Source organism: Rhagoletis pomonella, unplaced genomic scaffold (assembly GCF_013731165.1).
Source record: "Rhagoletis pomonella isolate Grant_MI unplaced genomic scaffold, Rhpom_1.0 Rhpom_scaffold_00011, whole genome shotgun sequence".
Taxonomy (NCBI): Eukaryota; Metazoa; Arthropoda; class Insecta; order Diptera; family Tephritidae; genus Rhagoletis; species Rhagoletis pomonella.
The window spans coordinates 19,738,840-19,757,710 of record NW_023458565.1 but is presented as its reverse complement, the minus strand read 5'-3'; the positions used below and the strand labels follow the sequence as shown (position 1 = coordinate 19,757,710).

Genomic DNA, 18,871 nt, shown 5'->3' with positions numbered 1-18,871 from the left:
ATATGTACCCGTATGCACAAATTTACAACCATAAACATGTAAAGTGTTTTGACACTTTGGCTCGAGTGGTGGCGGCGACGGCGGCGGAGGCGACGGCGCTTTTAGCCAATGCAGCCACTCACAAGCACTCGCACACTTGAGTCAGTCGATCGAAATGAGTGTCAACAATATTAATGTTAAATATAACAAATATAATGACAGCAATTATTCGACTAATTTTGTTACAAACAAAATGAAAAACAAAAACGTAGACAACTTAGGTGCTTATACTATATAATAGTCATACAAAAAAATTAGTTGTCTCAAAAGCTCTGCATACATCGCCTCAAGCTTTTTTTTATTTATTTAGATTCAACTAATGATTGCATTGAAATGTTGAACTAAACGCCTGAGTTTTGTATTTGCATTCACGACTGCATGCTATTTATTAACGCCAAAGTTGAAGTGTTTGATCGCTTTGTAGCCGCTTTATTTAAAGCTTAGGCAACTACTTTTAGTTGCTTACACTTATTCGGGGCTATAATCATATACATACATACATACATATAAAGTTTCTAATTGTTTCTAAATTATTTAATGATTGGAACTATTTTGATATTTTATTTCTTTTAGATTGTGATTTCATTGACTGTGCCTTGCGGCTCTGCTTTGTGTTATTTTTATTAAATGTGTCATTGATTGTTTTGCGAGTAATTATGAGTTGAGGTGTTGAAGTTGCCAATGATGAGTTGATTGAAGTCATCGACAGCAGTAAATTGTGAGCTAAAGCTAAATAAGTAGCTAAACTATCGCATATACCTATTTATTATAGTGAATCCAAGGTCGCACTGTTAAACAATTGAATGGAAAATTTAAATTGTTTTAAAAGCTTGTAATTGTGCTTAAAAAACTTAATACATACTTAGAAGCTTTTCCAGAATCTTAGTAACTAGCTTCTATTGATAAGTTCCTATTGCTGTTATAAAACCACTTTGATAAAAAAAGCTCTTTGAAAAAACCTTTTTGCTTTTGATTGCAAAGCTAAAAATAAACTTAACAGAAGCTTGATTTAAGTCAGTGATAACCACAAAATGTTTTTGCTTTGTTTTTTGTTCTTTGTCAAATCTATAGAAATAGCTTTAGAAAAGCTTTACCCGTGGGCTATGATTTGGTCGATTGTGAACTACATACACATATAATAGACGAAAGCTTCTAAAGCTTGATTTAAAAGCTTTCGGAGTTACTCCAAAATTTTTTTTTTAGGTGCTTAGTGTAAATTTTAATTGGAAGCTTTCGCGTCTTACTTTGATATAACTTATAGGCTGCCAATAAGAGTTGAAAACACTTTCTTTGGCAAAAATGTCCAAGTTTTTAAATCAAAAAAAACTCTTCAAAAATTACGGTAAAGCTTCTAAAAGAAGCTTTTTAAAATTGCTACTCACATTCTCAACGATATTTTCTGAAGCTACATTCAAAAACTTTCAACGTAAGTTTTGTTTTCAATGCTTTCAATAATGCTTAGCAAAAGCTTCCGCTGTTCAGCCCGACATTTCAATTAAACAAATCATAATAAAAGAGCTTTAATGAAATTAAACACACAAGCTGTCAATTAAGGTCGATTAAGTTTAGTGGGCGACCTATAAAAAAATTTACGTAAAAATATTTTTTCCAGATTAGCATTTATAAGATTTCAGCGAAAAAGCTTTGCCTAACCAATTGATCCTTAATTTTAATAAAAATATTTGCGCATTTTTATTCAAAAGTTGAACTAAATGCCTTTACTTAAGTAGTTTTTAAAAAAGCTTTCATAAAAGTTGCTCAGTTTTTCATTTCACATAGCAATTAAATATATTTTATTCCATAGTTGAAGTTATAAGCTTACAGAGAAAAAAGCTTGGTCTAACCTAATCTAAAAGCATTTAATTAAGAAGATTTTTAAAAGCCTTTCATAAAAGTTTGAAAAATTTGGCTTGAGGAGTTTTTCAAAACTTCTAAGCAATTTTACTTAAAAGCTTCGAAAATTAAAAAAAACCGTAACTGGGGAGATGAGTGCCTATTCTTTTCCAAGTCTTTCAGTTAATGGTCTTAAGTACTTGCTTCGAAAATCACTTTTGAAGCACTTGTGAAAGATGCAAGCAAGCTTTTGAGCATAGCGACTTTGACATAATTGAATTTTCTAATAATAGAAAAAAATTACTTACACTTTTTTTTAAACTACACTGCATACAATGCAAAATTTTATCCTTCACCTACTCCCTTTTCCATTGACTTTTCAATTTTATATTGCCAAGTTTTAGGCGCTTTCAAAGTAAAATGTAGAATTTTCCATCAACCCTGCCAATTCATTTGATTGATTTTCATTCGAACCCATTCATTAGTGACCTTGGTGAAATATTATACTGCAGCAGGCAGTCATCGGGTCAGGATTCAATGCTTTGATGCGCATCGAAGAATAACAAAGGCGTTATACACAAAAATTTAGTTCTAAAAACTACACTACACAGATTTACTGCTGCAGCCACATGCTGAGTGGATTGCACAGTTACTCGCTGTAATCCTTATATCCGGCGCCTATACGCTTTCAATCTACACTCATTTACCCTTGAAACTTGAAAAGGTCAAAGCAAAATGCTATTTTTTTTTCGCTCACAATAATTCTACTTACTTGATGTCTAGATGGCGCAATACTCGGATTGCCGTTGGGGCCAACACCGCTGCCAACGCCGACGCCACCACCGCCGCCGCCATTATACGCATTCATATGACCCATTTGCATGTTGGAACCGGCATTCATGCCAATAACATTTGGATTACTGGCCACTTGCGAAGCGCCACCACCAATGCCACCACCCGTGCTATTCATATTTGTCGCACTTGGACTGCCACTACCAGTAGGGCCAATGTTGCCATTCATGTAAAGATTTTGCACATTGCTACCATGCATTTGATTGGCACTCAACTGTAAGAGAATAAATAAAGAGGGGAGAGAGAGAGATTGGGAAATTATGGTTAGTAAAAATGCAAAAAGGGATATGAGTGAAGTAGTATAGAAATTGATGTTATTAACCAAAAAAAGCTGTTATTTTAAACCTCTTTGGATCCTGCTGTTGAAGAATTTTGATTGCAGATACAAATCTTTGCTGGTTTGTTTTTGCTAAAATGGCATTTAGTCAATCCAGTTGAATTACCTAATTTTTTATTCTTGGAATTTCCCCTAACCCTAGAGCATACATACATAATGTATGTATAAAAAAAAATAATTATTGAAATTGGAGTGGCTATCTAAATATTTTTGAGCCATATACTAAATATTTTTGAGCCATAATAATGATAATTTAGCGCCTAAAAATATTCTTCACATAACCAAAAATAACTGGTATTACATACTTTCAGGCGCGCATTTCTTAACCCGTCCTATTATTTTACACATGACTGTACAAAAATAATAATAGCTGCGCTACATTCAGTAGGCCACCTCTAAATGTGCTTGTGCGCCTAAAGGCACGCAACCGTTTCCCCATTTTAGGCCTTAACGCTGCAATGCCATTGCTGTTTGTTAAGCATTTATTTTTAGTTTAGTTAAATAATTTTTTTTTTTGTATTCCTATACCTACTCAATTCAATTTCTATATTTTACAAATTTTTTCCCCCAATTTCATACACTCACCTGCCCATATCCACTGCCCATGCCACTCATATTATCCATCTGTTGTTGCTGTTGCAGACCGCCACCATTAGCCGTGACCATATTACTATAGTTGCCGTAGCCGCTGGTTGTTGTAAACTCCGAATTCGGACCAAATGTATTCTTTAGTGTGCGCAATGTATCTGGCTCACCCATCGAATATGTACCAATTGGTGTTGTAATGCCATTCTGTGTGGGTGTTGTATTATATACGCTGGGATAGTTGCCGTATGTATTATTTTGTTGAGCTGATTGTTGTTGTTGTTGAATTTGTTGTTGTTGCTGTTGCTGCTGCTGTTGTAATTGCTGCTGCTGCTGTAATTGCTGCTGGTGTTGCAGTTGTTGTTGCTGTTGTATTTGTTGTTGTTGCTGTTGTAGTTGCTGTTGCTGCGTTTGTACGTCGGGTAGTTGTGGTGATATTTGGCTCCCGGAGGCTGGCGCCCTCGAGGAGCCGGTACCGGCGTTCATTTCATCATTTTTTCTGCAAAGCAAAGAAGAAGGCAGAAAATTAAGGATTTGAACATTTGTAGTATAAGAAGTTTCTTTAAACTTAATTTTTCGAAAGTGTTGAAGATGAATTTGTAGCTTTTATATTTTTTAAATATATTTTCAGATATAAAAACCTTGCAAATGTTATGCATGAATTTAGTCAAGGAATTGGTGCTACTTTTCTTTTAAATTATTTCCATGCCTAAATATATGCTCTATTATAAAACAAATATCTTAAAAATATGTACACCCATTTCTATGCATTTTTATTAATATATTTTCCATAAATTAGCATTCGAGCAGCAAAGTGCACTTAAAGGTCTTCGTACTTCCGTTGTACCGAAAAATCTTTCGACACTCCTTTGTAACTACACATGCCTTTTTGCATATGTATACATATTAAGTATCATCTCAAACGAGCTTACTTGTACTTTTTCTTGCCTATTTTTAGGTGTATGCAAATTAAAAAGAAAAAAAAACATTAGCATACCAAATTGACAGGAAGCAAGTGTTTGAGATGCTAAATAGTGATCGAAATGTCATGCTGACCAGTAGGAAATTTTTTCACGAGATACACATGAACAAGTTAATTTCGAACTTTTCATTTGACTGTCATCTATGACTTCTTGTTCGACGTTGATGCTGTGGATAGCTCTACAGCTGGAGACTCTACACCTAACCATAGAGCAGATGGCAAAAAGAACTCTACTTAATTTCGCTAGAGGCGAGTTTTGACAACGATAATTTCATAGTATCTCAGAACATATAAGAAATGAGAAAGAGAGGAGCACTATGTCAGACAAAGTGCTTACTTGTGTGATATATGTATGAATCAGAAATTAAGAAATGTTATAGACATAGGCTGACTTCCAAAACGTCAATTGCTTTGCATACGTACAAAGTATAATGTTCCATAACGCCGAACTACAAAATATTGACAATGTATACTTTTCCAAAACGCATCCGAAAAGTTATCGAAACGCAGCGCTTGAGCAATCAGCGCATCAGAAACAAAGTTGATGCTTCGTTTGTTATTGGTTACCATTGGTGTTTTAAAAATGGAAAATTCAGAAAAATTGTTCATTGCTATATTCAAAATTTAAAATATGCAATGTATCTGGTTGCAATGTGTCGTAACTCTGCGTATATAAACAGTTTGAATACCGTAGTATAACAGTATCCAAACATTGTATTGATACGTTTTGGAAGTCAGCCATACTTTTAGAACGCTGTTGACTGAGCGGCCATCAGCAAAAATCAATCTCTAGCCCAAGATACCATATTGCTTCTCCCAGTCGAATGCGTTGTTAATTCGAAGATACCCCTTGGAGCCTCAATGAACTTTTAGGTGCTTTAAGTTTAACAGAAACCTTGTGGAGTGCAGAAGGTAAATTTCATGCTTAGGTCGTAGTCTACACTTCATTTTATTATCTATCTATAAGCTATCTTTCCTTTCAAGGGTGCCATTGTTACTTCTCTGGCATCAATGATTTCTTCGCTGAAACTGTCACCTCTGAATTTTTTCCTACTGGCCATACTACTATACGTTCGCTAAAAGACAAGCTTAAATTTATGCAAACATACAAACAGTTAACGTCAATGAAATTAAAATGTTTGAAGGAGTAAAAGTTATTTTGAGAATAAACCTTTCAATGTCATAACATTGTGTGGGTCGATAGGCAGATTAGAGCTCAAGATTGTATTGAAAAATATGAGAGAAAGATGTACACAACTATTTTAAGGGTGAGTTTATAAATATGTAACTGTATGTAATATATACCTATGTACATTTGTATTTTGAACAAATTTTGGAAGGTAAAATCATCACTGATTGAGAAGAAAATTTATGTAGACGTGACAAAGGTAGTCACAGGGGATGGCTTCTTAGTTTGAAAGGGAATAACACAAAATACATGCTGCTCAATTTAAACACTTTGGAAAAATTTACATATTTGTATACACATGTAGTTTATGTATGCAAAATATTCTTTGGTCAGTAAAGTGTTGGTTTCAAGTATTGTAAAGGAAAAGTAATTGAGCTGTTTTATACAACATGAAGCCCCAAAATATGACGTAGACATGTATGTACATATGCACATAGGCTTACCGTAAGAAACAAAAAAGAAATTAAAAAATACGACAGCTAAAATAAAGGTGCGTACATACACGTGCGTCACTATCACTAGCCACTCTTTGCCACCTGTCCTTCGCTGCCTCTTCCACGAACAGAACATACATATGTATGGACATAATATTATGCACTATGCCTATATAACGTATACCTGTACTTGATGCCTTAAAATGCGTTGACTTCATATTACATACGTACATATGTGCGCATGAAACCAAAGGCAAAAAAAATCGTTGCAGTCATTTGAGCAAAAATTTTACGCTTGCTTTTTTGGCTGTGAGCTGCAGTGCTGTTATCTTATTTTTTTTTTTGTGTTTATCTCAAGGATGAGTTATCGCATGCAATGGCTGGAATAGCAAGGTGAATGTGACTGCCAGAAGAGGCAGCAGAAAGGAAGAGAAGAAGACTTTCGGTAAATAAAACTACATAGTTAAGTAAAAAACGACGTTCAACAATGTGTACCTATCGACACACGTGTATGTACTTACTAGCTCATGTGCATGTGGCTACATAAATGGCGCGTGTAGCTGTTGACAAAGCGCAAACAGCACTGGAGAAGTGGGGGCCAACAAAGAAAATACATTTTGCAAAAAAAAAATAAATAAAAATCAAGCTAAGTGAATGCATCATATACAGATGTGTTCAACTAATTGGCAACGAAATTCAAAATGATATTGTTTGCAAATTATGTTTATTTAATTATTTTTAATAATTTTCATTTAAAATACAATTCAATCTATAACAGAAACCACAGCAATAAAAATTTAAAAGCTTGCACAAATTGCAAAAAAAAAAATCAAACTTCAAAAAATTTACATCAAAATTTCAAAATTTTTAATTAGATTTTTTTTGTGTAGGATGTTGCGAATTTTCTTCCATGTAACACATGATAAAAATTTTTTTATATGAAAAAAAACGGCAACACCCTTTTTACATATTATTATTTTTTTGTTATTTAATTTTGGTTATTTTTTTTATTAAAAATATAGTTAATTCGTTAACGAAACTCGTGTAAATCCAAGTCTGAAACTTTTTCGAATATTAAAAATAAAATCAACAAACTATCGTAAAAATACGAGCTTTTTTAATTAGATTTCCTAGAAAGATTCTGAGTTGTAGTTTTGTTGCCTTTTATTTTTTAGATTTTTCCGTGATCTTATGGTTTTATTCCATATAAAAATAAATTGTGTGTATTCGTCATATGGAAGCAAATGGGACAAAAAAATTCTGAAAAACCAACCGTAAAAACCGTTAAAAAAATCTAATTAAAAAGCTATAAATTTTTACGAATGTTTGTTGAATTTTTTTTTATAGTGCACAAAGTTTAAAACTTGGATTTACACGGGTTTTGTTAGGGAATGATATTTTATTTTATAAAAAACAGAAAAAAAAAATAGTTTAAAATTTGACAAAATGTGGTGCGGCTATAATTTTTCGGACCACTGTAAGTAGCATGCATCCATTACATACAAATGTATTTTTTTTTAGATCTGAGTGTGTGTGTTTTCGCGTAAAATTGTAGGCAGCGTGCAACTTGTTGTTGCCGTCATTGTTTTTTCAGATGCATGCATTCACATATATGCACATACATACATATGTCAGTAGGTATGTGCAAGCATACAAGTTACTGCGCAAAGGTGTACAGGCAGGAAGTTCATGTTCCTTTTACGGTTGGGCCATTAAGAGACATGTGGATCAGCGGCGAGCAGCACACAGAGCAGTTGCTCAAAAAGGGGAAAAAAACAAAAAAAGTAAAATCGGCAGCTGCAGAGATGCGTCTGGATTACAGGAAAAGGTGTTTTTTGGTTTGCATTTAAGAGGAGTTTTTTTCACATAAGAAACTAATCTTTTATTGGGTAACCAAAAAATTTTTCAAATTAATACTATGATATCTCTATTTTTAGATTGTAAGGACTTTATTCATAAATAAAAAACACGATAGCTTTTAAAAGCAAACTTTTTCGATTTTAGTTATATTTTACTTTTTATGAATTTGGATTAAATAAAAAAATCATTATTCCCTTAAATTGATTTCGTAAAGCTGGCTATTAGTCCTTGAAACTCTTATGTCCGGTTTCTCCAATTAATTTTAAATTTATGAATTTGTTGAAATCTAAAATATCACGATTTTGTTTGGAAATTTTGCTATTTCAAATTTTTAGTCTGAAAATTTTTTAAATTGATTGGTGAAACCGGGAACTAAATGAATAAAAAAATACAAGTAAAAATGGAAAATTCGAAATTCAAAATTCTTTAATTTTGTAAATTTTAGTAAAATTATTGAAAGTTTTGAGGTTTTCGAGGCTTTCTAAAGTTTAAAATGCGCCCCTAAATTTTTCTGACAACTGTGCTCATTTTTGAATAAAAAACCTTAGCATATCGAATATTTTCTTTTAAATTTTGACAGGTAAAATAAGCATTCGAGATTTTCGTGGTGCACGCAGCCATTTGCCAGTTTAAGATACTACTTTTCAACTACATATTTAGCAAATTTAGAGCATTTCTTAAGTCTGACACATTTTTTTATTGCCTAGTGTTTTTACACAAATTTTAATAGATAAATGAAAATAAAAAAACTGGAAACTAAAAAGTAAAAACTGGCTTCGCTTTGAGTAGTTCATCATTAGTTTGTAACTAGTTACAAAGTGGTTTTAAGTGGACCAGTATGTAAAAGTGTTAAGATTCCTCATAAAAACTAATAAAGTTGGACTTTTTTTTAAATAAAACTATACGAGTGTCATGTACATATGTATGCATGTATGTATATAAGCACAGCGGTATGCAGCTAACTACTATGCCTGCAGGTATGCTACACCTGTTTTTTTTATAAAATGCAAATATGAACATTTTATTAAACCCACGCGTTAGCCGCGCTAAAACATAGTCCTTTTTTGCGCCACGAGCATTTTTCGCCCACCCGCACACTTTGAGCCATTTCCTTTAATTTTTCTCTATTTTTTACTTTTATTTTCAAAGTAAGCTTCTTGGCTGTCAATTGAGTTGCTGCAATAAATGTCAAATGTACATATGTATGTTTGTATATATAAATGTTGAGGCAAACGCAGCATGAAAATTTTGTGTTTCGTTGTAGGCGCACACATCCACACATACATATGTACGTAGGTACATATGCCCTAGCATAGTTGCGATCGGAAGGTCAACTAAACTGGCTATTTAAGTAGGAGCAAGCTTGCTACGTAACTTTAGCGAATTCCTTGCTCGCACGGGTTATCCATTTCGTTAAATTTTTCTCCTTTTTCTCTCAAGGCAACACCGCCAAGCGTCAATCGTCCTAGTACGTGCAACAACTATAGCTGAACAGCTAAATAGACAGTCAGTACGACAGTTAGTTCCATAGTTTTAGTCGGCTAAAGAGTGAGAAAGTTAGCTAACTAGTCAGTCAGTTTGTCGGCTTATGGGCGACACCTTGACATAATTTCTATACATATTTTTGTATGTGAGCGTGGTGTACATATGTATGTACATACATATGTATTTATGTAAGTAAGGATGTAGGGCGGAGAGTAGGGGACTATAAATGGCTCAGTGCCATGTTAAAGTGTGGCAGCGAGTACAAGCTTATATTTATTCGTGTGAATGTACATATGTACATATGCTTGTGTGTGTATATGTAAATATACATTAGATATAGTGGGCGCCAGTGTCGACTTGTCGTAAAGGTCATAAGGACACCGATAGCTTTTTAGTTGTTTAAATGTAGGTATGTATGTAGGTATAAAATTGTATGTTGTTATTGCTTTTGTATTTTAGTTATCGATTTCAGTTGTAGTTAGAAAGCTGTAATACGAGGAAATGCTGATAATGAGGACTAAATCGACATATGTATACTATCAACTAAAATGAAAGCGCCTTGTTCTTAATCGAATGCGTCTCTTCCCAAGTACAATTTCAATCGATTTTATATTTTAGTTCTAACTCACTGAGCATATTGCATTTCTAAATATGTGTTTTATATGTATTTATTTGTTTATATGTATGTATGTATTTAGGTTAGTGTGACATCAGCTCATTTTATGTTTACAAAAAACTCTTCCGTTTCCTGTTACCCGCTATGGGCGCAGCAAAATGGCGACTACTAAGAGACTGAGCTTTTTTACAGTTCCGCGTTTGTATGTATGTAATTACTTGCAACCATACATACATACGTATATAAATGTCTATATACATGCATACATATTTGAGCACAGCTTCATAAGAGAAATTAATGAATTTAAATTAAAGTAGACCGCCCCATAATGGCTTGTTTGAAGAGTAGGAGTCACAAAAAAATGTAGATACACACAAGGCAAATCCATGCACATACATACAGTGACTCACACAAATGACCACGTGTGGTTTTTTTTTCAAATATGCGTAATGTTTTTCGAGCTAAATTTTTTTTTGTATAAAAATATCGTCCAAGCTTTAACCAAAAGTGTATAAATCACAGTTTCAAACTTTATACAAAATTTAGGAAAATTCAACAAATTTTTTATCAAAATTTCAACTTTTTAATGTGAATCTTTAGAACATTCTTGGGTATGCAGTTTTATAGCCCATACAACGGCTAAAAAGTCGCGTTGATTTTTGAGAATTTTTTTTTTTGAGGCTACTTTTACGGTTTTTTTTTTATATAACAAATGGAATTTACAAAAACTTGCGCTGATAGTTCGAAATTTGGTTGCTAACAATCTCCCGCGTTTTATTTCATAAGAAATTCATACTTGTAAGGAAAAAGTGCAAAAATCCGACACCAAAAAAAAAAATCTCAAAAATCAACGCGATTTTTTAGCCGTTTGAAACTTGCACTTCACTAGACTAAAATTGTATAGGCTGAAATTTGGATGAAATTTGTTGAATTTTTCTAAATTTTGTATAAAGTTTAAAACTGTCGATCATACGGTTTTGGTTAAAGCTTGGACGATATTTTTATAGAAAAATAACAACAACAAAAAATGTAGCTCGAAAACCATTACGAATATTTGAAGAAAATCAACACGTGTTCATTTGTTTGAGTCACTGTAAATATGTATGTATATATATTCATACAAATAGCTTTGAATACTTGCTTGCCTGCATTGCCAGTTGGCCTGATCAACTGGTAGCAAACACATTAGCAGCTTTATTACCATACACACACGCCCGCACATACACACATACACCCACAAATAAATGCAGACACGTTAATACGTAAGCGTAAAAAGTCAGACAAACAGCTGGAGAAGCAGAGTGGGTGGTAAAATATGTAGACGTCTATGTTAGTTTGACACATAAAATGTATGCCGAAACAAACAGATAAACATACAGACATACATACATATATAGCATATATACATTTGCATTTAAGTAACGGTTAACGGTATTCTAGACTGAATATGACTAGCTGTTCGGACAGTGGTTGACATCATTATTTGTTGGAAGTTTTGCTTAAAATACAAAACTGAATTTACTTAGAAATCATTTTACTTTTCAATAAGTGCAAAAAAATCTACGCTCGCAGTTGAAAAGAATACGTTACATATATACATACATACATACACTTTTAATGAACTTTTAAACGTACATAAATATGTGAGCAAATCACACGACTTGTTTTTTTAGTGTCACTTCCTTCACTCGGCAGCAAAAAAAAAACGCTAAAGCATTTTTCTTGCATTTATTCCAATCAACGGAGTTCCAAAAACTAGTACAGTAAAAAATAAATCCAGTATTTGCACAATTTTAGCCTTAAAAAGTTTACTTAGGCGAAAAAGTACCGAGATTACTAATTTTTTCATTTTCATTCTAAAAAATAATAATGGTTTTTTTTTTTTTTAATAACTTTAGGAAGTTTCCAACTAGAATGTTCATATTAAAGGCAATGAAAGCTGGCATCAAATAAAGCATATCTGTGAACTTTCTAGAGTGTGCCACCAAACAAAAAAATGGCACTTGCAGAATATTTGTCGCAGCTATTTTGTAATTTTTGAAAATTAACGACATTTCGATTTTAATAGTTTAAGATATGTACCCCCCCAAAATATCAACATTAAATGGTGAAAATGTTCTTTAAAAATTTGACATGGCGCACTTTGCAAGTGGATTACTCATATATTAGCGTAGAATACTGTAAAAAATGTTCCACGCCAATATTTAATTATTATTATTTTTATTTTTTAAGTTGAGGTGTGTGAGTAAAAAACGTGTTAGCTGACGCTGTATGGTGCTACGGAGCGTATGCGTTACATACGAAACTACGGGTATATGAGCACGACTTTTTTTACTTTTAAGTATATCTTTTTTAAGTTTTCATTTCAATACAATCTCGCTATGCCACCATTTCCTACCAAAAACACGGTATTGTCGAAAAATTTATTAACTCGCGAGATTTGCTCATATGTATATGCATAAAGTAAAGTACTACTTTTTAAAATTTTCAAGGTTTGAGTATCAAATACAGATCATTTGCATAGCTTTAAAAATATATTTTGTAGGAAAAAAAATACAAATTTCGATATCTATTAAATAAATTTCTCACTTGAGAATTTCGTTGGCAACCCTATTTAGAAATACGCTGGAATGAATAGCACACATCTTGAGCGTATATATAGTGTGCATACATACAAACAAAATGCTTATTGAAATTAACAAAATAAAAACTAGTATTACATAGAAGCGTGGCAACCCTGGTCGAAAATTTTTTCATGCCAAAGTTCTCAACAATAACTTTCATTTCATATCTAGATTGCGATGTGTACAATCGAAAACAGGTGGCAACCTTACACTAATATCCTAAGCGATAACACTTTGTAAATAGGGAAAGCATTGTTTAAGAATCTTCTCTTGCTCCTCATGAATAGTGATATTTTACCTTTTTTTTCTAAACAAAAAATTAAATTAATATGCGATTCAAAATAGGTGGCAACCCTACTAAAAATATTTTTGAATTATGGTTTTTTTAAATATCTTCCATATTATGATGTTTTAATTAATTTGTAGCTTATTTCGAATAGGTGGCAACCTATTACCTTATTCAGATAACCTTAAGATGCAAAACATTAACTGTATACAAAATTTCCTCAAAATTGTTGGAGCGGTTTCTTAGAACCCTTTGGATATACATATATATTTATATACAAGATTTGCTCGTTTAATGTAATAAGGTATATAGGTACATAACCAGGTGCTCTGATTATCTGCTTATAAATAGTGCGCACAGCTAAGTGGCTAATCGCTTTATATGTATGTATGTAGTTCGTATGAGTGCCTTTTCTGCTGTTCTTCTTTCATATTTTTCTACTTTGCTGCTGAATTCTTTGAAAAAATATATTGATTTATTATTCTCATTAATAGCGGTGAGATGTGTTTATGATTAGTAGGTCAATGAAAGCAATTAAAATGTGAAATGGAAAGTTTAGAAAATCAAAAAATATTAAATAATTCTTTTCAGTCTGTCTAGCTGGAACTGCGTGGTTTAAGCTTGAAGGAGATTTTTTGTCGAACTTTGGAAATACAAATCATGGTGACTTCCAAAATAAACAGGCGGTTATAGCGCCAATCAAGAAAAAGTAGTAGAGCATATAAATACATATTAAAGTAGTCCGTAAAATATCAACGTACAAATTTTGCATGGGGCACCTCATTTAATTTGTTTGTTCTACGCACAAGATAGACAGTCCCGAAATTTTTAAAAATATTAAACAAATTTTCAGGATTCGCTACCAGGATTTGAAAAAATTAATTTTTTTAATTACATAAACTTGACAACATTTTTGCTTGAAATCTGATAAATTTGCCATATTATTGAAACTTATTCACATAAATTTATAAACTCGCTGATAGCTGGTTAAAGTAAATTTTTCCTCGAATTTTTGCGATTTAAAATAAATAAATATTTTTTTTTTAATTTTGAAATTTTCGTGGATGTCTCATTATGTTGATATTAAAAGGATCACCCTAATACATACCTATATACATACATATACATAGTCATGTGAAAAATGATTAGGACATAACATTTTCACCAGTTTTGGTTATTTTTTTTTGTTTGTTTAATGTTTATTATTATACGTCCAATTTTCAAACTGTAGAAAAATTAGAAAAAATCAAGAAAATTTACAACAAAAAACTTTTTCTTAAGAATTTTTAGAAAAATTCTAAGAATGCATTTTTATAGCCCATTAAATTGTAACCTAATAAAGTGCAAATTTCAAGTATCTAAGTGGCTCAGGTATCGAGTTGATTTTTGAGTTTTTTTTATGTATGTATGTTCGAAATTTTTTTGTTTTCCGCAATGGTAGTTTTTAGCACCTTGAAATATGCATTTTATTACATTAAAATTGAACTTCATAATCAAAAAAAAAAAATTTTTTTTAAGTTTGAAACTCTGATGAATTATTAAAATTTTTGTTAAAGATTATGCTGTATTTTTATAAAAAAGCAATAAATATTAAATAAACAAAAGGCAAACTAACAATACTGAGGACCAAAAGGGGACACTATCCAAGTGGCCGGCACTGTATTTATTCAAAAAACATGTAAATCCATCTTATTTTTATAAATATTTAATTCATGTACTTATAACACGCTCATTATATGTATGCAGCATCATCAAAATATCTATCACAAAGTTATTTGTCGTATGTTAGCACAAATTATACGCGCACATACGACTAAATATTAGCACAGCACCTTAACGAAGGTAGCGATAACGAGGCGAAACAAATCGCAGAATAACGAAGAAATATTCTCTGACGAGTAGATACTTGTTGGCTTAGCTGGTGAATTAATTTTGCATATGTACATATGTACATACATACATTAGTATGCACACACTTTCATTTGCACAAGCAAAATGAAGAAACAAATAAACCCACAAACAAAGTGTGTTAAATGAGAGCAATGGGGCTGTGGCTTGGTGAGCCGATAAACGATCGCAAACCGACAAGTAAATTTAAGCGTTGATTTTGCAATGATTGTATGTAGACGTGTGCGCAGTGACGGTGTATGAGCTAAAGGTAAAAATAATTAAGCATAACAAAAGCAATAAGAAAGCAAGCGAACTTACATACAAATAAATATATGGTACATTTATATATGTATTCATATGTATACATATACATATGTATGTACATATGTAGTTTGGTTGTGTACTTATTTAAATACACTATATGCAAATAGTATGCAGATATGTATTTAAGTAGCAGAGTATCGCAGAAAGAAAAAAAAAACCAAAACATAGAAAGAAATAAAAGCTATGCAATAACCGCAAAATGGGAACAAGAAATACATACAAACTTTTTAATAAATGCCTGTACGTACATACATATGTATGTATGTACGTATGTCTGTATGTACATTAAAAGAACGCACAGCAATTGCAAAAAAGAACACAACGGCATAAAATGAGAGCAACACTCGTACCTATGGACAGTGTTGCCACAAATATGAACATCCACATAAGTATAATTGAACTACAAAGTTGTGTTAAACTACATATTTACTGAAGACTGGTGCGCTGAAAAGGGCTTGTCAATAAACCCACTGAAGTCCACCCTTGTCCCATTTACGAAAAGAAGGAAAGTCAACCTGACTAGACCTACCTTGGCAGGGATAGAAATTGAGTTCACAGAAAAGGCGAACTATCTAGAAGTAACCCGCTCGAATGTTACCAACGAGGCTACAAGAGCGTTTATGCCTGTCAGAGACTTCTTGGGAGACCCCCAAACCGGCGTACTCGTCTCTCAATACGATAGTAAAAACCGTTACTGGCCTCGTGGCCAAAAAATTCCTGAAAGGGACTGCAGTGAAGCGGTAATAATTATGACTGACGAAAGGTCGCAAGTATTTTATGCCTTCGGATCGACGTTGGACGACGGGAGTACTGGGTCAGGCATACTTGGACGAAGATTCCAGAAAAGTCTGCCTATAGTCTGGGTATATTTGTTTGAAATTGAAGTCTATGTCCGCGAATGTCTTCGTTGAAGAACAAATGGAGCCAGAATAAATATCATGTCGGGCAAGGCAGCGTTAAAGCCTTTAGACCTTCTTAAAACGCTTGGGGACAGCTGTAAAACTCTTATGAGCTACTGGGAGCCCACAATAGCGTAACGCTGTGGTGAGTTCCGTAATATGAAGGGTTTGAAGGCAACGAAAAGGCTGATTGTCTCGCAAAGTGAGGAGCCCAAGTGCGCTTGAATGGTTCTGAGCGCTTCTGCGTTGAGGGCTGAGAAGAATTTCATATTTCAAAGAGATTCATAAGTTCCTCCAGAAGGAACTCCGAAAGACTCCTTGAACTTAGCCGAGAGAGTATTGGAGCTCGCCACTGACATCCTGACATGACACTGCGAGGTAAGCTACCATTTAAATAAAAGGAGGTTTCTCTAGAGGCGGACTGCAAGCTTTATGGGCTGGGTTTACAACAATAATAATAATATGCCGACACAGTAAAATGAATCGTTATGCGGAGTTAATCTGTTTTTATTGTCTGTATCTACATCTTTAATAAACTTGACATTGAAAAAAATTAAAAACTCAAAAAATTTTTTGTAGGTTTTGGTAAAAATTTGTCCATGGCAACACTGCCTATGGACTACTCTGACGACGACGGCGATGGCGGTAGCGCGATCTGAATGCCTTATATGTAGCCTTATATGTATGTAAGCAGCAACAAAAATAATAAGAACAACAACGTATGTACGTCTACTAAAATGGTGACGAAAAATAATAATAAAACTGCCAATTGTTTCGAGTCGGCATTAAAACAATGAAAGGCGATATATGTACTTGCACACACAAATACGCACAAACAAATACATTCATACATATGTACATAGGTACAAAAGATATAGAAAAATAAGGACGGAAAGAGGGGAAGGAACGGATCGTCGGCAACAGTATTATTGCGCACAGCTAACTAACTAAAATAAAACTTCACGAGAAGGTAGAGCAAAGTATTTAACAATGAAAAAAAAAAATGTAAAGAAAAAATTTAGTTTTAACTGTCTGTTGCTGTGCAAGAGAAATGTGAAAGAAAAACAAACAGAAAGCCTTCTTCAACCGATTTTTTAATACGGAATAACTGTACTGAAACAAGAGTACTGAGCGCAATGAGAGCATAAATGAAATAAAATAGACTGGATTATAATTAGCGGCAACTACAAAAAAAAAACTAAGGCATTACAACGACAAAAGCAAAGCAGCATTCAATAATAGTAATCAACGTACATATTTACATACATACATATATACATACCCACTTACAATTTAAAATACAACCATTTTTAGTAGGCAACCGCAAATAGAGCAGCTGTGTGCTGTTAAACCATAAATGGAGCATTTAGCAGAAGCAATGGAAATGCAGTAGAAAATATATTGAAAATAGTACTTTACGACCCATACAAACATATGCATGCATGTATGTATAAAAGCAACCAAGAAAATCCGATTAAATAAGTTTGCAAAATCCGTAAACAGTCACAACAAGTGGTATGGGCAAAATTTGCGTAAACCTTCACGCGTAAACCAAGACGAATTCAAAAGTAGTACAAATAAAAACAAATCAAATTAGCTGTTCTAGCAACACTACTCGTACAGTTTATAGTTCAGAACTTATTCGGGATCACTTCGAGACCATTTCGTGCCTAGTTCAGGGATTTTTCGCGGCTAGTTCGGGACTTTTTCGAGCATAGTTCGGAACCATTTCGTACCTGGTTCGGCAAGAGTTTGCGATTAGCTCGGGACTTTTTTGATGCCAGTTCGGGATTACCTCAAGACTTTTTTCGGGACCATTTAGGGTGTAGTTCGGGACTAGTTTTGGCAAATTTTCTTTTGTTTATTTAATGTATATATTTTTTTTATACAAGTTTAGCACTTTACCTAACCAGCGCCACATAAATTCACATTTTAAACTTCGTACAAAAATTATGAAAATTCAACAAACTTCCAAATTTGCACCCAAAAATTTTTAACTTTTTATTTAGAATTTCAAGAAAAATTTTGGGTATGCAGTTTTGTAGCTCATTAAATTTTAGTAGGTTAAAGTGCAAATTTCAAGACGGTAGAAAATAGTTGATTTTTAATAATTTTTTTTTCGCTGATTTCTCTGATTTTCTCCCATAATTTTGTAACTGCTTACTTATATAATTTGTTAAGAAACTATTGTTCTGTGACTTAGCACTTTATTTATTTTATTATGTATAGCAACAGGCATTTATGTATACATACATGAGTATGTATGTACATACATATGTATGAGCCAGAAAATACTTATTTGGTTATGGGCACTTGCTGACGTACGCTTGACCATTTTGGTCAACGAATTGTTTTTTCCTCCGAATTTTTTATTTTTTATTCTTTTTTTTGCAATACATTAACATATAATTTTGCTGCTGACAAGTAAACACGTACAAAGTCGATGTTCATGCATACATACATATTTACATGCTTACATGCAAATAAACTTAATTTGTGTTTTTTTTTTTTTTTTTGTACATAAGTCAGCCTTAGGCGACTTCGACGACACAAGTGAATGCCCGCTTGACTGCGAATTATAGTAGAGGTGAGTGCGCGCGCGCATGCGCTTGTCACTTGTGTCATTTGTGGCCTGA

The 18,871-nt window shown here is 33.1% G+C and overlaps 1 protein-coding gene across 2 annotated transcripts in view; it reads right to left on the bottom strand.

Annotated features, from left to right (window-relative positions):
- LOC118746771 (zinc finger MIZ domain-containing protein 2) overlaps nucleotides 1-18,871 on the bottom strand; it is a 469,551-nt gene that overhangs the window by 14,270 nt on the left and 436,410 nt on the right. For both annotated transcript variants that reach the window (XR_004993888.1, XM_036480683.1), the window contains exons 2-3: nucleotides 3,647-4,145; nucleotides 2,645-2,938 (exon numbers count right to left, since the gene is read on the bottom strand). Coding sequence is in view for 1 of the 2 variants with exons in the window: in XM_036480683.1 (XP_036336576.1) it covers nucleotides 2,645-2,938; nucleotides 3,647-4,145 (793 nt within the window). In the remaining variant the exon portion in view is untranslated. The remainder of the gene's footprint in view (nucleotides 1-2,644; nucleotides 2,939-3,646; nucleotides 4,146-18,871) is intronic.